At 40.2% G+C, this 22,730-nt stretch overlaps 1 protein-coding gene across 1 annotated transcript in view; it reads left to right on the top strand.

Annotated features, from left to right (window-relative positions):
- Window positions 1-3,068: 3,068 nt before the first annotated feature.
- Window positions 3,069-22,730, top strand: part of PARM1 (prostate androgen-regulated mucin-like protein 1) — a gene marked incomplete at both ends in the record, with an annotated part of 109,529 nt that continues 89,867 nt past the window's right edge. Inside the window, one exon of the mRNA XM_084234235.1 lies at window positions 3,069-3,111. Coding sequence (XP_084090361.1) covers window positions 3,069-3,111 — 43 coding nt within the window. The remainder of the gene's footprint in view (window positions 3,112-22,730) is intronic.

Genomic DNA, 22,730 nt, shown 5'->3' with positions numbered 1-22,730 from the left:
TTATCTAACATATCTGACATTATGCATTGATTATAATAAGTTCAAAGTGTGAAATAAGTCAACCAAGAGCAACTTTTGTAAAATATTGAAAGTCTACAACACCAGAAATTCATTTTATAATGATCAAAAAAAGTGTGAGAGTCAGTAAGAGACAGATTTATGTTAGATTTTATCCCAATGGAACATTTTAAAAGAATCAAGAGAATTCTATGAATAAGCTGACTTTTGTCATACGTGACAAAAGGGTTACAGGCAAATTCTATCCCTGATCCTCTTGAGGAGAGTAAGTCCCTGCTGTATCTCATTGTCTCTTTTGGCTTCCTTCACATTTAAACTCTTTAAATATTTCTCACTTCCTTTATCAGGATAACTTTATAGAGTGTAAAGTTTAAACAGATTACATAAATGCTTGGAACAATTCCTAACACATAACAGAAGTTCAATAAATGTTAGTAGGTATTATTATATATCACATATGCGTAATGTTACTCTGCATATATTTTTGTGGCAATTCCGTGTTTGACTCACTACTATTAAAATATAAGCTTCCTGATGGCACGGGCAATGAGCCACTGAGACACATATTAACAACTGTTCCCCGCCCTCTAGTTCACCTTTCCATCTGGGTACAAGAAGAGATTGTGCTGTCTTGCTTTCTTAAAGTTGGCCATTGATTTGCTTTAATCAATGAAATACAAGCAGAAACCTTATTTCTGGGTAGAAGATGTAAATGCTGCACTTAACTTTCCACTTCTCTCTTCTGCTGTCTCAGTGAGTAAGGAAGCAGGTATTTTTATATGCAGGTAAGAAACTGAGTCAGTTACTCTGGGAAGTGACCTGGAACCACAGTCAGCTTTGATCAAGTGAGAAATCAATATCATTGTCTAAGTCTCTGAGACTTTGGGGGTGGTTTCTTACAGAAGCATAAGCTAGCCTACTACAACCTATTACATCCCCAAAGTCTAGCATAAGGCCTGGCACTTAGTAATTGATCAAGATGCTATCATTAATAAATTAAAAGTTTGAGTCATTAATAAAAATGATTTCATTTTAAGAAATTATTTTCAGCTCAGTTTTAAGTGATTATTTTGTGGGGATCCCAAATCATTATCTTAGTTATCAAAGTCATTGTAGTCTGGGGGGACCACATTACCGTTTTGTTGCATTTCAACAGATTATTTTGGGGGAGGTGGTTCTGAAAAACCTTTATTTTTCTCCTAGAATCACTTACTTAAATCATCCTATTTAAAGTGGCCAGTGCCTTATAGAGTGTCACTGCAAAATCCCATCTGTGTGTAGTTTCTACCTCCAGGACAACCACAACCCAGAAGCAGAAAGTCTTCCCATTCATGTAGATTGCATTTGAAACCAGAACTTCAAGGTCAAAAGCCTTCAGAGAACATGTGGGATAAGTGAAATTTGTAGTTACTTTCTCCAGGGAGGAGGAATGGGGAATAGATCCTTTATTGCAGTATTTTTGCTTTACATTCCACCAAGAATCCATAAATTTACTAAGACAAAAGAAAAACTATGAGCCCAGTTTAACTTGCTTGCGGGGTTAGCGTTACAAGTGGTCATGTGGATTCAGAGGAATTGACCTCACAGATAAGCGATAAGGCCCAAAAGAGTAAGAAAATAAAGCCCGAGGCACCAGTAAGAAGCCAGAAAAAGAAAGTTGTTCTCCAAAGCTACTGTTGGTCCTGAGCAAATCAATTTTTTAGGAAAGGTCATTAATTCCTGCAGTTTCCCAGTTCTTGCAAGTAGGAAACCACCCAGGCTATTAACAACATAGATTTGGGGAGCAGATCTGGTATTTGGCTTAATAATGTGTAAGAAATAAGCAAGTCTAGAGTGAAGGGAAGGTAAATGAAAGGTCAACTTTGATCTGTATCAACACACAGAACTTTTTGGTTTTCAAGAGGAAGCACATTCAGGCATCTGATCTGTACCATTAGCTGGTTGTCTGACCTTGGCAAGTACTTAAACCTGTTTGTGTTTCCATTTCCTCCCTTTAAAGTGACGATACTTTTCAGTGCCCATATCAAAGGATTACTGTGAGAGTCTGACTTGCCTAATACCTGCACAGAACAGTTGTCCAGGACACAACCATAATTCAGGAAATGTCAGCCTTTGTTCTTATGGCCCTCGTGTATAAACTTCCAGCTCTTACCAGCTATGTGACTTTGAGCACAATCACTTGCCTTCTCTGTACTGTAGTTTTCTCATTTGTAAAATGAAATGATTTTCTGTCCTGGGGTTGTTAGGAATCAACAACCTAGCACAGTGTCTGGCTCACAGTTATCCCACCGTCACTGATAACTGGTATTACCGCTATTTCTCCTAGTAAGAAGCTGTATAGGACAGCAGTCATACTAACTCAGGCATAGGGAAGTGCAATAGGGTTGAATGTGTGTAAGGGTTTAATGCACACCCAGTAACAGTCCCAGAAGTAAGGGGAAAGATTCTCATCCCTGGGAAGAAATCTGTATATCCTTTGCAAAGGTGTGGCCTGACTCTCCCAGGGGACGCCTAAAATGGCATATGGTCACATGCTTAAAAGCGGTAAACTCATGTAACAAATGCTGAGATAAATTTCTAGAGAGCAGATACCTGCTTTTACTTCTTCGCATCCTCTTAGTACCTAACACATTGCAAGTAGTTGCAAACATTTGCTGAACCGATGCAAAACTCAGACCTCGAGCCCTAACTATCCAGCAGAGGCCGCCCTGGGCCAGGGCTCCCGGGACCTGAGCGCTGGAAGAGGGAAAGCTAGGGGGTGGCCCTGTCGCCACTACCGGGCCGGAGTGGGAGGGGTTTGGCGGATGCTGGCGCGGCTGCAGCGGAGGCGGCCCTGGGCTCGGACGGGGATGGAGCAGAAGCACGCCGGGCGCGGGAGAACACGCAGCTGACAGAGCCGCGCTGCGTTCGCCTCTCTTCCCAGCCAGCCGCCCGGCTCGCAGAGCTGCCCGCCGGGCAGAGGAGGAGCGCGGTGGGCGCGGAGCTCTCGGTCAGTCCCGGCAAACTCTTCTACCGCCCGCGCCGGACTCGGCACCAAGCACCAGGGTACCATGGTCTACCAGACTCTCTTCGCTCTCTGCATCTTCACAGCAGGTATTTCGGGGCGCCGTCCTCCCTGAGCGACCCCTTGGCTGGGGCCAGGGCTAAAGCAGGGAGAGCAAGAAGTCGCCGCGCGCCTGTGGCCAGAGCGCTGTGTGCCTCGCGAGCTGTGCGAAGGTTATGTGCGCACTTGAATTTGGGGTGATGCGCGCCTTTGGAGATCCTGTGTCGTGCTGGAGGAAGCGGGTGAAGGGGCTTTCCTGACGCAGTCTGGGCGCTCACAAACTCCGGGCTTTGTGGAACAGGTGGCTGCGGGAAGCTTTCAAACCCCGGGTGGGTGACACTGACTGCAACGCTAGGTTTCTCGGGTCTCCAAGCGCACCCTACCTGAGTCAGGCGCCAGACGTCTTGACGAGGTCTGATTCCGGAAGGGAAGAAGCAGCAGGGGTAGCCGGGGTGTAGAGGGGTCAAACCTGAAAAGATTTGAAGTAGTAGCTGCATGCCCCGCGCGGTTATTTTGCGTTCCGAGAGACTTGGCATCTCTTTTCTCCAGCGTCCCTTCCTAGTTACGCCTGGGGATGATGCGGCAATATTACAGTCTCACCCCCAGCATCCACCACCCGGTCAAATCCGCGATCGCCGCTTACGGTTTGCAGTTTTACCGGGTGGGCCGGCGCATCCCCAAAATGCGTGCCTGATCATAAACTATTAACTTGACAAAACCAGCATCCCTCCTTTCTATCCCTCTTGCCCTCACCCCACACACACACTCTCTGCCTCAGGACGACGGCTTCCCCTTTCGCGCCTTGCAGGTCTCTGGATCTTGGAAGGTGGCAGCCTCCAGCTGGGGGCTGGGGGCAGAAGAGCAGGAGGTCTGAGAGCTTCCTGCTTGGGGCCCAGGAGAGATTCAGAACAACACTTTAAGTCTAGAATTGGGGTACCCAGTTTTTTTCCAGAAAATGCAGCTTTTCAGCGTACAACTATGAATAAGGTACTGGTGCAAAAGGGAGTGCGAGGGCGTGATCACAGACGTTTTAAGAACCGTTCCAAAGCCGTAGAGCATAAGCCGATTTGACTCACGCTCGCGGTCCGTGTATTTTTCTTCCCCCTAAATTCCTTGGGTTCCTGTAATTGTGAGCACAACTCGTTAGAACCCCTTGAAAAGAAGCTAGGAGTTTTCTGGCAGCTCACAAAGGATAATACTCATTTAAGGAAAACTTTCGCAACTTGAAGCTATAGCGTGTTTTTATTTCTACTACTAATCTTCATTTTGCGGGGTGGGGTGGGGGGCCGGGAAAATGCTCCCTTTTTTGCTCTCAATCTGCGCGGTTTGGAGATGCATTAGGGAAGGGAACGGTTTCCCGACATTGTCAGGTGGCTTCTGCCACGCCGCCTCCAGCGCTGGAGCCCTGCATCCTGGCAGGTGTAACAGCCAGGGCCCGGGGTTGCCACGTGTGCTAATTCCTGTAATCCTCGAAGCAAGACCTGCTTACGAAATGACACGAAAAGAACCTTTGCTTTCTCCTTACAAGAAATTTTTTTAGGAGCTTCAAGGCTCAGAAAATCTTGAGTGAGTCAGGAGAGCCAGTAAGTAGGACTGTTTGCTAATTTTATTTCATGGCTTGTCTTTTGTATTTGTGTTTTTAAACAGCTCTGGCAGTTGGCAAAACCAAAAGGCAGTGTATGGTAGTGTTTTTTTCTAAGAAGTTCAAGATTTTTTTCTTGACTGGTTTTGGAATTCAGCCCAGATTAGATAGCTAGCTAGTATAAATACAATACACACACATACACATATATGTATATGCACACATATATAAAATACATACATCATAAATATACAATCTACATCTGTCTGTTTATATTATCTCTATATCAAGGTTAAACCTTGCATCATATATTTTTTTTATTTTTTTCCCCGCAGGAGGAATCATATATATTTATTATTTATTTATACTATATATCTCTATATCTATGTGTATTTGTTTATTTATATCTATATCTATGTTACGTCTAACTTTTACTGGTTGCTTGTTTTCTTAAACCAGCAGTAGAGAAAGTCACCTGAGATGGCAGTTTGGTCAAGGCTGGAGTTAGGGGCAGACCAATGGTCATTTGGGAGGACTCCAGCTTGGTGTGACAAGTCCTTCACATGCAAGGGCCAGACCAACAGTTTGGCAGACAGGGCCACCTTTGAGGCCAGAATTAACTGGAGGCTGGGCTTTCTGAGCACAAACTCTTGTGGGTGCCAGAATGAAGAGGCTGGTGCCTCGAGGGCCGGCTGAACAGCCTCACCCACTATCCCCCACCAAGTGAGTTGAAGGTCAGGCCAAGAAGATCACTGCCTTCCAGTTCTGGGTCTTCACCAATTCTGGAAGACATAGTTATGATTCTAGGTGCATTCTTTGTACACTTACAAACAGTGATGAAGCCTCATGCTTGCCCTGTGAGGTTTCTGACACTGGAGAAGTCTTTTAGGAGTCAATGTGTCTACAACTTACTACCAGAAAAATAATAGAAGGATCGGCATAAATACCTGATGAGGTATTTCATCAGGATGATCCCCAGACAGGATGTTCTCACAAATTAAAATACCATCTTTCCAGGAAAAAAAAAAAAAGAGATGTGTTGATACTGGGGAGGGGGGAGGGTTCCTGAAATAAAAGTGTCATACATGTTTCAGTGGCTCATTAGGGGGTACCCTTGGCAAAGCTCTAGTTAGTTTCACCAGGCTGTTGCTTCTTTTCTGTTTCCTTCTTTATTAAAGCCCTCCAGCTTTAGAGGAAATTTTCTACAAAATTCTTTAGGTGATATTTTCTTCAGGCAGGAATGGGACTTGGCAGGGGGCTTATTTTTAGCTTAATAAATCCATTCAATAAGTACACAGCATTTCCTCCAGCTAGTATAATGGACACTTACAAATATGTATGTGTTGTCAACAAGCCAGCAAAAGTAGATCTCTATATTTATTCACCTGCATTTTAAAAAGAGAGAAACCTTGGACTGTTCAATACTCTCAAAGTTAATTGTGGTAGAAAGCTAGCATGGCTTTTTTGCAAACCATTCCCAAACACCTCTTATGCCTGTATATACAATGCACACAAGACCACTGCCTCCAAATTAAACACAAGGCAGAATCGACAAAGCCTGGTAACAGATTTTAGCAGGGAGGCAGGCTACAGCGAGCTTTCAGGCTTATCCCACTCCCTCCTCCCTCTGGTTTCTGGTCCTTCATCCCCACCACCTCAATGCTGTTGTTTTGATAAAAACCCCTTCAGGGGTCTATGGCCCAATTTGTTAACACGCACACACACATACACACACACAAACACCTGCCTCACTGAGATTATCTGAGATATACCAGACATTTCAAAAGACCTTTTCCTAATGCTCAAGGAGGAAAAGGGGAAATAAGCTTAGGTAAGAGAAGCACAAAACCTATGCTGCTAATCTCTTGCCCTGTCTGCTCTCCCCTTCTCCCAGAGCCAGTACTACATTCTACCCCATTACCCAGAAGACTTACTGGCCCCTTGGAGATGCAGACCAGGAGAGCCAGATTCCTGACTGCCCCCAGGGTCTGGTGGTGCACCTGTCACATAGTTCATCTCAGGTGACTGACATCAATCGAGAAGGTCTTTATTCTTAAGGAAGACACAACCCTACACTTTTATACCCTACCCTTAGTTTAGGTCCTTATATGTGTCAGGACTTTATCATAAGCTTAGTAATACCTTATCATAAGTCATATCATAAACATGCTAAAAATATACCAGAAAATGTACACACATTCACAGGAGCGGTCAGCTTGCCTGTAGTTTATCGAGGTGGGTGGGGTGCAGAGTTGCTTACATTCCTTTTGCGTGGTTACCTCCTGCTCACCTGAAGTTTGTGTCACAGTCAAAGTAGTGACACCTCCTTCACATGAAAGCTGAGCTGAGGAGGAACCTCTTCTTTGTTACCTGAGACACTGAGACAGTGAGTCAAGTGGAAAGCTCGAGATTCTGCTGCTAGATCACCTAGGGACCAAGCTGAGTTTCACCAGTTACTGATTGTGTCATTTAAGGCAAGTAACTTGACCACTTTGAGTTTTAGCTACAAAACTGGGGTAATAAAACATCAGGCTGTTAAAATTGTTAAATGATTTCAGCTACTTACAGTGCCTGGGACATGGTAAGCATTCAGTCAGTATAAGCTATTGTTATTACTATATTATTCTTGTCTATAAAGTTTATGGTAGTGGATACTAGCTAGGTTGTCCTCTCCAAAAACATTTTATATGTTTGGACTTGGACTAAGTAAATCAAAGTTCTCAACTAATATTCCAGCACTGTGCCAGCTGTTCTGGCAAACCCTAATATGCAAATTATGAAAATATTCAGCTGAGCCTACTAAACGCCTAATTTGAAAAGGTTAATAATGTGCCAACTCAGATTAAGCACAACTGTCCAAAGAGACTCAGTAACAAATAGAAGAAAAGTCTCACCAAGCACTTTCTTTCTTCCCCCAATTTGCAAACTGGTGTGTTTCAAAAACCTAACTCAGCTAAAGCTTAAGGTCAGCTTCCCAGAACCACAAATTTGGATAATTCCTAGCAGACAACTTACAATTCATGGTGTCTGAATGATCCACAGTGGATCTTTACAGAACACTGAATCATCAATAATTGCCACATCTCAGGCCTTCCTGGTGGCACAAGGGGGTAAGCACCGCGCTATGAAGCAATCCACAGCCTCTGCAGCACAAGTTCGATCCCAGCCAGCAAGGGAGCAACACTCATGGTGCAGCAGACGTCTCCTGTCTTGCCCGCTGCTCCCCTCAGCAGTGTATTTCAGTCAGTCTGCCTGTTCTGTTTCCCGCTCTGTCTCTGGTGAATCCTCTCACCCCGTGCATCTCTGGCCTGTACCCCAGCTCTTGTATGCATAAATAAAAAAAAATCTTAAAAAAAATAATTGCCACATCTCTAATTTAACTTGAGCATTTGGAACTGATCTTATTGTGCTTGTGTTTTTATGAGAAAATTATTGTCAAGATGGAGCGCTTTCTTAAGCAATAATCTCCCCTGGGAGAAGGTTATGCCACCCACAGGGAACAATGGAGAGGACATTTAAACAATATTTCCAAAAGGGATTAGCTGTCTGAACACCCAAATGAAAGGAATTCTGCCCTGCCATAACATTTACAACAATTTTCTCCCTTTTGAAAGTACCTGTCAGTGAAATTGCACCTGTTTGTTTAGAAATCAAATATTTGCTAATAAGATATTGAATGAAACAGGTGCTTGGAAAAATTAATGTTTCATTTAGAAGATGGTGGCACTTTTGAAATAGATAGGCAAGTAGTGTGAGAGCCTTATGAAATGAATTCTTTTTACTTGGAAACTCATGGCTCCTAGGTCATCTTCCAAGCAGGGTGACTATAAAATAAGACTGATTTGCATAAGGAGCCTATGACATTACATTTTAGTCACAGTTTAAATTACTTAAATGGTGAGGATTGGTGAAACATCAGATTTTTTTATATATGGATCTTTAAATGTTTGTCATAATCCTTTACATCAGCTTAGACCATTTCTTTGACCTGTTATAATGGTCATTTATAAACCCTGAGACCTTTGCCATTTTATGAGTAATAAAAATCGTTCAAACAAAAAGGACAACTGTATCTTTTGATCTGTGCTTTTTATTGTTAAACAGTGGTATAATGTCAACTGTCCTTTGTCTATTCTGTTGTAGCCAGAATTAGCAAATAAAAATACAGGTCACCCTATCTAATTTGAATTTTTTTAAAAAACAAAAATTCTAAATATTTCCCATAAAAATTCAGGGCGCACACTTAAGCTAAACAATTCTTCCTTATTTATCTTAAATGCACATCTACTGGGAAACCTTTCTTTGTCTGTGAATCCTACCTTTCTTTGACCTTTGATCTGTGGTTCATTTATGCAAAAAGTTATATAGGGTTAGCTTTATTTTGAACCCTGCCTGACCAGACTTCAGTTACCTGCATCATTTCATTAAAAGCAGTCTGTTCCCAGGGAGATATAGAGATTTCACAGTAGCTCTCTCTCCAGTAGCAACTACAAGCATAGGGATTCAGAGGCAGCTCTCCAATGAAATATTCTGAATCTGATTGCATATCCATTAACTGTGAATTATTGTGTCTTTCTGAACATTTGATGGTATTTCTATAGCCTCCCTAAGGCTGCATTACCTTACCTTCTTGTGACCCTTCCTTTTAAAAAACAAAAAAACCTGTGTTTTAAGTGGTAGTAATATTCTCACATAGGAATTGGAACTGGGAGTCTTCTAGAATCCAGCTGGAAGCTGATTAAAAAAGAAAGATATAGAATAGCCTCAGATTTCAATGTTCTCTGCTATGCCAGGATCTTAATACATCTCACAAATATTAATTATATAAGGTTTACATAATTCCTGCAGGATAGTTCTATTGGTATCACTTGAAAGCAATGGCTATGGAAAGGCCGAAGCCGCTTATTAGACAGGATTTCAAGGCAGATTGAAAAAAAAAAAATCCCTAAGTAATTGGACTGTGGTAGAAATTTGCACCTTTTACACCTAAGGCAAAATCTATGAATAGGTAACTGTTAAGTAGAAAAAACTGTGGGAAATTGCCAGGTGTGATATTTAGAAAACATGCCTATTCAATACAAAGTAAGATGAATGGTAGAATACAACTTTGAAGATAATATCTCCCACTTACAGTCCAAATTCTGACACCTGATTTTCTTTTCCAGCTGGGAGGAAATAAGGACACGGGAACGAACTTTAGTGCAGGTGTTGAACATGAAAAGAATTGGTGGAGAGAAGGCTTTGTTTGATTTCTTTATTTTGGGTGGTTGGTTTTTTGGGTTTTTTTTTTTTTTGGCAATGATCATAAACTTCTAACCATCATTCAGATTTCTCACTGATTAGAATACATTATGTTTTCTTATATGTGATTATTAAAATACATGTTTCCTTTGAACTGATATTTTTGCCAGCCCTGGGTAGTCCAGAAACATAACCTCATTACTGACAGTGCTTATTCACCACTGTTATATCCATGATAACTTGTTACTGGTGCTTTTGAAAAATTTTTTTAAAGATTTATTTATTTATGCATACAAGAACTGGGGTACAGGTCAGAGGTGTGGGGGGTGAGCGGTTTCACCAGAGACAGAGTGGGGAACAGAGCAGGAGGACTGACTGAAATACACTGCTGAGGGGAGCAGTGGGGGAGTCAGGAGAGGTCTGCTGCACCATGTGGGTAGCTCCCTGGCCAGGGATCAAACTCAGTGCCTGCGGGCAGCTTCATAGCTTGCATCTTAAGCCATTGGGCCACCAGGGAGGCCCCCTTTTTGAAATTTTTCAGTTTCTGTTGGAAAAGCTTTTGTAGTCCCACTGATAGACAGCAGACACACACCGCTGTATGTCACTGATTTGATTGTTTAAACACTCCATCCTATAGGATTCTTACTTTGTACTGTAATTTGGATTCTTTAGGAAGAACATACCAAGTACTGTAAGCATAAAAAATGCCCTCTTGATTCTCTATGCAAAAGCTACAATGCACTGCCTACATGTGTTTAGGGGACTATTTAAGACTCCAATCATTCTATGGAGCTTATGTAATGGGCCATATTAAGTGAGGATCTCAGTAAATCTCAGAATTGCAACATGAAGGAGCCTTGATGCCACTTGTTCATAATAGAGCCCTAGAAAAATCTCTTGGACTAAACATATTTGTTTTGGCCTGGAAAAAGAAGTGACTTATTGGTGGACCACAAACTCTACTGGCCATAGGAATTCTTGATGAATCTGCTGCATGAGCAGCAACACCAAGACAAACTGTCACACCCAACCAAGGGGGAATCCTGGATGCTTTATTTTAAAATTATAATGTTGAGGGAGATGGCATTCAAGAGGAGTGTCCAGAAGTTCTCATCTATGGAGGTCTGAGCAGAAGAAAGGATTATGAACTTTTAAGGCAAGATATATCATTTACATTGTAGGAGATACTGATGAGGAATGAGGTGTGCTATCAAATTACACATGGAAACTGGGTAAGAAATGAACACTAGGAAAGGGCAGTGGCTGTTGCAGAATTTCTCATAGGCTCCATCGGAGAGGAAGAAGAGACTGAGAGAATCTCAGATGGGCTGAATGAAGAGGGTGACTGTTGAAATTATTTGGGGCAAAAGATCACCTTCTTGCTATGAATGGAAAATTTATCATTTCTTTTGGTGGTGGTGGCAGGAGGTGGGGATGGGGTGTTAAGGGATTCTTCTCAAATTATGAGAACATAAAGCCCATTGTACTACACATTTTTAGTTCCAAGAAAGCTTGCAAATTAAACCTTTTAGATGAAATAATGTGGTGGCTCTTATAGCCAGTCATTAAGGTACCCTTGACACTGTGAAAAGGGATGAGGAGTGAGAAAATGCCCTGAATTGGAGAGATGAATTCAGCAGCATGGTTTGGATCCATTAAGGAACTGGGATGCTCACTTGCTTGCTGCCTTCCTAGAAATGCACTTCAAAAAGAATTCTGCTATGAGAAAACTGTCCTCTAAAAGCTTATATGAAGAGAAACACAGTCTTGATATTTATCAGGTAAGGCTTGGATTTGTGTTATTTCATATGCGATGCAGCACGATATGGTAGAAGAACTTCAGAGTAAGAGTGGCTGGTACGGAGATCTGTTTCCTCCCTGTAGAGTTATGACATGGAGTATATGTAACAGTCAACAACTGTTTATTAAGACAAAAGACTTATTTTGTTTTATTCCATTTTTGTCTGCCTCCCATTATTAGATTGTAAGGTACATGAGAGCAGAAATTTTAGCTCTTTTGTTCCCCTGTATCCTCATCATGTAGAAAAAACAGAGCAAGACATGTAGTGAGTACTTAGTAAATACTAGTTAAATTAATTTTTAATTGAGAACCTGCATATACTAAATGCTATTCAGTGTTCTGGAGATATAGCAAAGAACAAAATAGACAAAATTCTGCCTTCAGGGAATTTACATTCTTTTAAGATGATGAGTATTGAATTGTTCAAAAGACAACCCATAGTTGAAGACCTGATACTCATCTTAAAGTCATATACATAGAAAGTCAGACTCCTAGTCTTCCTTCTCCCTCTCACCAAAAAACCTGCACTGAAGCCTTTCCCATCTCAAGTAATGGTAACTCTAGCTTTCCAGTTGTTTAGGCTCAAAATTATGAGTCATCTTTGAATCTCATTTTTTTCCCAACACCCTTCATCCAATCCTTCAAGAAAATTTGTCCTACCCTTTAAAATATGCCCAGAATTCAAACATTTGTTGCTTTCCACATTGATCTTCCTTTGGTCCAATTCGCCATGATCACCTGGAACACTGTAGTGGTCTCCTCTCAGGATGCCAGCTTTCACCCTTTCCCTCCTAAGCCATGCTCTCTACCTGGTGATAGTTGAGCCATTGGAAATGTACCAGATGATGATTGCTCTGCTCACAGTTCTGCAATGGCTCCTCATTGTACTCAAAGTAAAATCTCAGGGCCTCAAACTGACCCCTAAGACTGCAAGAGCTGGTGCCCATTCATTCTGGGACCTGGATTTCTAGCTGTTTCTTTGCTCACTCTATAGCAGTCACACTGAATTCCATACAGCTTACAAAGGTTGGTTCTTCTATTTGGTATATACTTGATCCAGATATCACCTGGGTAATTCCCTCATCTACCAAAAACCTATGCTGAAATGTATGTAACCTTCTCAATGATACTTATCCTGTCCACATTTTAAAACTGCAGTCTGCTCCACTTCCCAATACCATCTTCCTAGTGTCCCTTATCTGCCTCTTATCTCTACTTTTTCTTTAATGTTTATATCTTTCTAACTTTCCTTCACCCTTGCCTCCTGGGATTTTGTCTCTCTCTAATGTAGTATTCCAATTCTAAATAGTGTGTGTTTCTTGGGGGGGGGTACCTTAAAATATATTTGTTAAACTAAATGATTAAAATACACTTTTGAGAACTGATGAAATAAAGGCATAACTCAGATTTTACCTCCAATCATCCAAAAATGAGACATTAGCAAACTTGCTTACTTATCAGATTCTTATGTCTAGTGTTTCCAAATAACTCAGACTTTTATTTTTTCATTGAGGATTAAAAAAGTGAAATTTTAAAGTCAGCTATATTTAAGCTAACCATACACAAAACACTTTTTTTTGCCGTGGGTATTACTTTAAAATAGCTAAAATTTCTTAAAGTCTCTGGCCGATTAAGAAATGTCATCTTTGAGCTCAGCTAGAGAATATAAAGATAACTTCCCTATTTGAACTTTTTTCAGAAATTTCTGATTAAATAAAAATAGCCTAATAATAAAAGTGATTTTATTCTATGGGAAGCATAACTGGCAAATTCCCAGTAACATTTGAGAACATTAAATAAACTCAGATGCTTGAGTGTTGAGGTTGTAAGTTAGTAATAAGCTCAGGAACAGAATAGGAATCTTCTTGGCCTTACCAACCCTATGTTCTTCCTTCACTGGTGATTCTTAAATATGAATTATGTTTTAGTCCAAGCAACAGATAAAAGTGATGTGAAATCCTGACTAAAATCAAGCCTGTATCCTGTGAGCCTTTGATATCAAATATCAACACCCCTTAAAATGACTGATGTTAAAATCATCCAGGCTGGCACATCCCCCAGCTTTACCGTCTAACAGATACTTGTGGTACTTTCTGCCTTACCCAGAATAGGAACTTTTCATTATTTAGCAGCTGCCAAAAAGGACATGAGCTTAAAAAAATAGCAACATATTCAACTTGAGGCCATAGAGATAATGGTCAAATTTAAAATTATATCACCCTGAAGATCAATAGTCCAATAAGCCAACCAAAGATGACCACGGTGTACCTATCCATTCTTGGGAAGAGAAGGCACCTGGTCACCTTGACGTGTAGAGACATTGAGGAAGTGGGAAAGTGGTAAATAACCCTGACCTTGTGTTTGAGGACAGACAGGGAACTGTGTCAGGTGTTGTGAGTGTGACTGGAGGACAGTTAACCGCCTACCCCTGCGTGAGAGATACCATATTCTCTGATGAAATGAAAAGGGCCTAATTTCTCACCGGAAGGAAAAAGGAACACACATCAAAGAGAAGGCTGGTGTTGCCCCAATTTTCAAAAGGCAAGTGTGGCTACTGAAAGATCACAAATTATGGTCTCACAGAAAATAGGGTTTCAGCTTGGAGGATAAACAGAAAGAAAGGAGATGTGGCTTTTGAGACTCAAAAATTTACAGGAAAACTTTGGGTAAAAATATTTAAACTTTACTAAATGACAATTGTCCCTTGTTTTATAACACTTTGTAAATCTGCACTCAAACATTAAGTTTCTAAATTTCTTCTTATGAAAATATAAACACAGAGAGAAATGCCTCTATCACCTATCCAGACCTGATTCAGTCTTACTTTTTTTCCTTAAGAACTTTTAAAATATCAGTACATCGACAATGATGTAAACATGTATCTACAAAGCACTGGTCTGATAAACTAGCACACATTAATCCTTCAACTGGGCAAATACTAAGCAACTGTTTACAAGATTGAGGTGGTTCACTCTGCACTTATACCTAAAAATAGTTGCACTATATTGAGCCAATATATTGTAGCTTATATTTCACAATATACTGAAGAAACAAGTTACGGAATAAAATGAACATTGTGATGAAATATTTAAAACATTATGTTTATGTGAGTGCCTGCAGAGTCATTAGAAGGATACAATGATTGTCTTTGGCAAGTGAGCTTTGGATCAGTTTCACTTTTTATGCTCTCTGTGCTTTTGTATTGCCTGATTTTTTTTTAATAATTTGTATTGCCTTGCAATTAAAAAATCAAAGATATTATCAATAGTTTGGTCTTTCTTTATCAACAATTAATGTGACCATATTAACTGTTAGATGAAAATTTCTATCTTCATAACCTTGTTTCAAAAATCCTTCTGATGAAGGCTTCAAAAATAAGATCTTAGAAAAGCAAATAACCTCAAAAAGGTTTACAGGATATCGCTGATGTAATGGGCAGGGAAGGTTCTGGGAAGAAATTGACTTAAAGTAATATTACATTTTTTAAAACCAGAGTGCTGCATAAATCATTGATTAGGACAACTGTCTTGGACAGTATTTTAAGAGGCTCTGGGCTAATTGATCAGTATTTAAGTTACTTTGTTAGTTTATATTATTTTTAGCATTTGTCACTCATGAGAGCAATTTTAAATTAAAATATTCTAAGCTTTTTAAAAATGAAACTTATCAACTTAGGTATTGAATACAACAAACAACCCTCAGAATAATGTATAACTTGCTTTTCTTTTGGCAACACTAAAATTGTGACATTGTCTTTCAGTAATATAATCAATAAAATGTGGTTCAGGCAAATGCAGGAGGAGCCATTAACATTCCAAGACTTCATCAGAGAACAAAGCAAATGTGACTAGGTAGAGAGCGAGAATAAATAGAACTAGCGGAGACTTTGGTGTGATCTAGGCCAACTCTTCATGTTATAGATAAAAGTAGATATGTTGGAGAGAGAGGGAAAATTATGTTTTTATTTTCTGTTGTACTAGTCACACATTATGTGACTTTCATCTGCATCATCATCATCTAATTCTCCCAACAACCCCATGGGAAAGGTAGTAAGATTCCTACTTTGCCATTCAGCTCTGAGTCTCAGCAGTTAAGTAATAAGTCATCCATCTCACAGTTAGTTGGTGAATGACAGAGCTGAGCTTTGAACCAGGCCTAGTACCTTGTACTTGTCTCAGCCTCCACTTCATTAAACTGCCCATAAGTTGATACTTCTTATGTAAATTGGCCTCCTTTATAAAATTATTCCTAGTCATTTAATTCTTACTGCTGCCATTGTGAAAAGGATCTTTTTTTTTTTTTAAGATTTATTTATGCATACAAGAACTGGGATACAAGCCAGAGGTGCCAGGAGGTGAGAGAATTCACCGGAGACAGTGAGGAGCAGAACAGGCAAACTGACTGAAATACACTGCTGAGGGGAGCAGAGGGAGAGACAGGAGAGGACTGCTGTGCCATGTGGATAGCTCCCTGGCCAGCTGGGGATTGAACTTGTGCTGCAGAGGCTGCAGATAACTTCACAGTGCTGTGCTTAACCCCTTGCACCACCAGGGAGGCCCAAGAATCATTTTCTTAATTTTTTCTTCTAGCTCGTGGTATACAGGAGTGCAACTGATTGTTGTATGATGATTTTGTAGCCTACCACGTTACTGTTTTCATTTGTTGTTTCTAATATCCTTTTAGTGGCATCTTTAGAGTTTTCTATGTATTGTATATTATTCTGTCACTGCAAATACTTCATAGTCTAGATTTCTTTTGTTTCTTTTTGTCTGATGGTTCTGCCTAAGAACCTCTAATACAAAATTAAATAGAAGCAGTGTGAGTGGATATCCTTATCTTGTTCCTGAGTATAAAGGAAAAGTTTTCAATTTTTCTCCCTTGAGAATCATATTAGGTGTGTATAATATATGGCCTGTGTCTTTGTTTCTTCTCTCTCCTTCCTATGTATGACTGTGTACATGTTGATAGCTCAGTACTTACTGAATGAATGGAAGAAACTAAGGTTCAAAGAGGTGAGCCTGGAGGTGTCACAGCTGAACATTGACTAAAAATCTCATAGATATAGGAATATGTCTCCCAACTTCAGAGACTCCAGAACCATGTCAGCATTGTTCCCCAGTTCTCCTCTTAAAGTTATGATTTAAAGATTTATTTATTTATACAAGCACTGGGTACAGTCAGAAGCGTGGTAGGGTGAGAGAATTCACCAGAGCCAGAGCGGGGAGCAGAACAGGCAGACTGACGAAGTACACTGCTGAGGGGAGCAGCGGGCAGCAGGAGAGGTCTGCGCGCCATGTGGGACCCTCGCCCTGCTGCCGGAGATCGAACCGGTGCTGCAGAGGCTGCGGGCAGCTTTGCAGCCCAGCACTCAACCACGGCGCCACCGGGAGGCCCTTAAAGTTATGATTTAAAGGCTTCATGGTCTCTGACATAACTAACATATTCGGCTGCTTCAAGTTACCTATCTTTTGCTATGCACTGTCAAGTGGAAGAGCAGAGATTCTAGAGGAAGCAGGAAAGGCCTATAGGACAAATGTGTTGATAGTGAAAAGAGGCCTGAGAGCTGGGACACTACTTGGATAAGGAATTCACATTGGTGGGTACCATAAATACACTAGACACCAAAAAACCCCAGGGGAAGCCCAAAAAAGAGGTATGGGAGGCTGTTGGATGACCATCTAGCTTCCCATACGTGATCATACATTAGCATGTGAAACCAGAACAAGATTGTGGTGATTTCCAGACAAGCTTGCTATCTTTGGGCAACATCTCTTATATAAACATCTTTATAAAATAAAATTTCACCTTACACAAGTTGAGTCCAGTAAAGATCATCTTTGAAATGATCCATAGGTAGAGTTAGCCAGTGCTAACTACAAGAGAGACTTTTACTAGAGGGAAATAATCACCATGTGTCCTCTGAAAAATGGATCTTTTTGTTGTTTTGTATCCACTGAGAAAGGGCACGGCCATGTTTCCCTATAGATTGGTGTTCTGATTTTAATATTGCAATTCCCAGTTTAACCTTTGAAATGTGTTGTCAAAACAGAGTTTACACAAGGCCAATACACAGAAGTTCATGAAGGCAAACATGTCTATGAAAATAGATGTACTTGGCTGTCCCTCTCCTGCTTCCCAGCATAACCCTGCTTCAGCACTAGAAAGAGTGACAAAGAAGGGAGTCTGGTTTTCTTCTCTTGATTTTTATGTCACTCAAAATCCTGAATTTTTTCCTCCGAACTGAGGACTCTGGCAATCTATCCTATTGCTATCCACCATGTCTAGAGACAGTTAAAAGGAGGTATGGTTTCCTGGGTAGAAGGGAGAATCCTTCCTCTGTCTTTATTACCCAACGTGGAGGTTGCGGTAAGTAAGTGTCCTGTCTCCAAACATTACTCCCCAAATTGTTGTGACCCACGTGCTCCCTTGAACGATGCCAAACTGCCAGGCTTGGGATAAATATAGATTAGCTATTGTCTTAGTTTCCTAGGCTGTCATAACAAATTACCACAAACTTGAATAGCTGAAAACAACAGAAATTTATTCTCTCACTGTTGTGGAAGCTGCAAGTATGAAATCAAGGTTTCAACAGGACCACACTCTCTCCAAAACCTGGAGAGCCCACGTATCTTTCAGCTTCTGTTAGCCCCAGGCGTTGTTTGGTTTGTGGAAGCCTGTTAACTCTAATCTGTATCTTGGTCTTCAAGTGGCTTCTTCTCTCTGAGTCTGTGTGTATCCAGATATCCCTCTTGTGAAGAGACCAGTCATCCAATCCAATCATATTGGATTAGGGCTCACCCTAATATAGTATGACCTCATCTTAACTCAGTTACATCTGCCAAGACCAGATTTCCAAATAAGGTCACAGTCACAGGTATTAGGGGTTTGGGCTTTCTCTCTCTCTCTCCACACAAACACACACACACACACACACACACACATACTTATTTAGAGGGCACAGTTCAACCCACACCAGCTATATTATTATCACATCTAACATTCCCCCACAAACAAAAGAAACAGTTAATAGCTTAATCAATAATAAGCTACTTATATTAGAGATAACAAGAGCTATTGTCTTAAGTATATTTTTATTTTTTATTTGTTTATTATTGATTTAGTTCCTAATGGTAGAGGCTGGTTGGAACTGTTTAAATCAGATGCTTCTCAACCAGAGTTGGAGGGAGACATAGCATATGGAGACAGTGTTCCTAACCACTAAACAGAACACACAGGCAGTGTGACAAGCAGGATATAACAAAAGCAGAGGAAAAAAGTAAAAAGAAGGGAGAAATGGAGAAGGAAGGAAATGGCATCACTTGGTTCCAAAATTAGCAGACTCATTGCAAACCAAAGTTCTAAATTAATAAGATTTCTAATGGCTCTCCTTAGAGCCTGAATGACTTGTCCTAAGCAATGGTAGTTCTGCTACTTGGCCAACCTGCTCACTGTAAGAGACTTTCCTAAGTTTCAGGAAAGTTCTAGTTTGAAAATGGCTAGTCACCTGTATACCATTTGGGAGGCATGAGACAAAATTTGAGGTCATCTTTCACTTTCCTGTCATGTGTAATATTTGTTGTTTTCAACTTTGTGCCTGAAGTGAAGTTAAGAAAAGAACAGAAGCAAAAAGTTACATCAGTGCGAATAGCCTCTTCTTTTTTTTTTTTTTTCCACAAAGCTTATTGCTTGGTAGATATGCAGTTCCACTGTGTGCAGGGAAAACAAGCTCCATTCCCCAAAAGGCATCTTTTACTCAGTTCTATTTAATGTATTGTTGGGTTGAGATATAGGAGGTTCAGGAACCTTTCATGGGAAAAGGCAGAAATTGTGACTTTCTAGAATGGATTTGAGTCTGCCAATCTTAAGTGTATGTTTCATGTGTGAATATAGATATCTGTGGATTATCTGTCCTTACTAAAATAATTAGAAGAATTTAAAAAGGGGGAGACCACATAGGACTAGAAAGAATATCTTTTTCAGAGAAAGTTAATGAATGTACACAGTTATTGGAATACTTAAAATTCAATTCTCCCTCCCTATTTAAAAAAACAACAGGATATTCTATACATGTAACAGCTATCAACAAATATTTCCATGTCTTCTGATTAGTAAGTAGGATATTTATTAGGTAGAACATAGACATTTATTTGGTTCTATAGTTTCCTATTAAATTTTTTTAAATTATAGCTTTCTTACAAATATGAGTGAGAAATCAACATTTGAAACCTTTTCCCTTAGGGGAAAAAATAATTTCACTTATAGAAGATTTAATTCCTTGCATAGTTTGTGTCTATTGGCAAGAGAAATAGTCCAAGAAAGGTGAGAGCCCAACTATCTAAAGCCTTCATTGATTTGGGTTATTCTTAAAGGAATAAGAAAATTCAAGGCTTTGATACTATGAACAAAGTTCCTTGAGAAGAACTGAGCTCATGCTGAGATAAAAAGTTACAAAGCAAGAGAACAACCTCATTATATTTTTTAAATCCCAGAGCAAGCCATTGTTTTGCCCAAGCAATGTGGTAAAACAGCCTGGGACTCAACATCCGAGCCCAGGAGACTAGCAGTAAAGAGCTTTAGAATCTTTGAGTCTGTTTTAAAACAATTAAGATTAAAAGAGTTAATCAGGAAATCTGATGTTATATAAGAGCTGAATAGATCATCAGCTCATATATCTGACGTGGGCCACATGCTTGGGTTAACCAAATTTTTCCACAGAAGATTGTGCTTTGTGATAATTCTTCCAGAATGAAAAAAAATGACAAGAAACCTTGAAGTTTGAAAAGTGATCCTTACCACCACAGACTTCTGAGACCATCCTGCCTTCTCCAGAGACATCTGACAGAGAAAAGCAGATGAGCCAGCTGGGCCTCGAACCCCAAAGGGCTCAACAGGAAGAGGCAGGAAAGTGGGTCACATCTCATGAAGCAGCTTTCTCTCCTGGCAAGTCAAGCTTGCCAATTTGGAGACTATCAACTCTACCATGGCTGGTCTGGCCACCTCGCCTCCTCTCCCAAGGTGACATGGGCCGCTCCTTGAGACTTTACTTGGTATTTGAGACAGAAACTATGAATAGATCTGGATCACCTCCTCTGAACATTAAACTTAATACCCACAATGAATAGAAAATCTCATTCACTACTGAAGGAGTCTCAGTTCTGAGATGGTGTATGAAGGGATGAGTTCTAGGGATAAAACCCAGTTTCCCTTTGACTTAATCAGCATTGGGTTTTTAGAAAAGCATAGAAAAATTGAACGAGAGACACAAGTTTCATTGACATGTCCCAGTTCATCCTTCACTAAATCTTTGCTAGTCCGTGACATCATTTATCTTTTTTCTTAAGCTGTATGCTAGTCAAACTTCACCAACGGTAGCAGCTTGGATCTGAAAGAGCAGCTATGCTCTTGGCTAAGCACTTACTACAAGGTTTTTAACAACTCAAATTTAATGGCTTTGACTCATGATGCCCAGCAAATTAAAAAAAAAAAAAAAAGTGCTGCCGTTACGAAAATACGAAGCAAGCAACAGATTGATCAGACCTTGATGTAAACTCCACAGATCTGGCTGCTCATTTTCTTTTTACTTGTGACACTGACGGCCCATTCTAGCACCAAGTTCAGAAAACATGAACCAGCTCGGCTGCACTGTCAGGAGAGCAGTTTCTGCTGGTTGTGATGACAGTGCTAAGTAACAGGCACCAAACCCCCATCTGCAAGGGGAACATTGGTGTTCAATACCAGGACTCCTAAGTACAAATCATATTGTTTTCATATTTCCTTAATTTGTTTTATAAAAATGCACTTTTTTTAGCATCGGGCATAAGCAAGCCTTGGCTTTTCTTTTCAATGAGGAATTTAACAGAACATAGGCAATTAGCTGGGCATGGTGGAAATTCAGGGAATCTGCTTAACAGTTAGATCAAAATTCACATAAGAGTTAAGGTTTAAGTGCTGGTGGACTAAGTTGCCTTCAAAAAATGTTAACAATTTGGCTTTAAATGGGACAGTAGATTAGTTCAATCTGTGCTTCCCTGCTACACGGCATCTTTTCAATATATAAATTCAATTTATGATAAGGAAAATGGATAAGATATTCATAAGCTTGTTTTGATTTAATAAGAATGACAAATTAAGTGTTCTGGTAAATATTACAAATAACTGAGCTTTCTCTGTATAATGTAGGTTGTCATTTTTTGTAATGGGAAAAAGCTATTTTAAAACTACATTTAACATTTCTGGTAAATTCTTTGGTAAACTTTGTATCTCCATTTGTCATCTCTTAAGTAAGAAGATTAAAGGAAATGAGCTTTAATATCTGTTCTTTATGATCTAAAACAGATTCTTAACCTGAGGTTTACCAACACTTCAATGATCCATATATAAGCATTAAGAACACCTCATTTTAGGGCCTCCCCTGGTGGCACAGTGGTTGAGTGCTGGGCTGCGAGGCTGCCCATAGCCTCTGCAACACTGGTTCCTTCCCCGGTCCCAGGTGAGGGTCCCACAAAAAAAAAAAAAAAAAAAAGAACACCTCATTTTGTATCCAAAACAACTAAAATTGTATCTAGCTTTGCATGTATATACTTCTGTACATTTTTTTCCTTGGGTAAAGATCCATTAATTGTATCCAGAACTTGAACTCTGTGTCTTAGGGAGGTTAAAAACATCTTATATTCATTCTGTGATTAATTTGACCACTTAATGATTTACTCTTCCTTTGAAAATTCATAAGGCTCCTGCAGTGACCTAGTGCTTGCGCTGTCATGCTGACAGTAGTACTGGCCCTACTTTATTAGGTTGATGGCTTTGAACGCACGGATTGCTTTTGCACGCATTCACCTTACCCTCAAGTCACCCTCCAAAGCCCAGATCTCAGCCATGGACGAGAGAGTAAGTGTGGACAGAACAGCTCAGAGATATGTCACAAAAGTGGTCATTGAGAGCCCTGGGAATCAGTCGTGGGTGTCCTAGTTTCTTGGTTTGGTATTTCTGCTAGAGCCCATTATGCAGAATACCATCAAAATGGCATTTCTTAAATTTGCAAATTC

This window comes from Talpa europaea, assembly GCF_964194135.1.
Source record: "Talpa europaea genome assembly, chromosome: 5".
Classification (NCBI taxonomy): Eukaryota; Metazoa; Chordata; class Mammalia; order Eulipotyphla; family Talpidae; genus Talpa; species Talpa europaea.
Note: the sequence above shows the minus strand (reverse complement) of the source record. Positions and strands in the feature narration are given on the sequence as shown.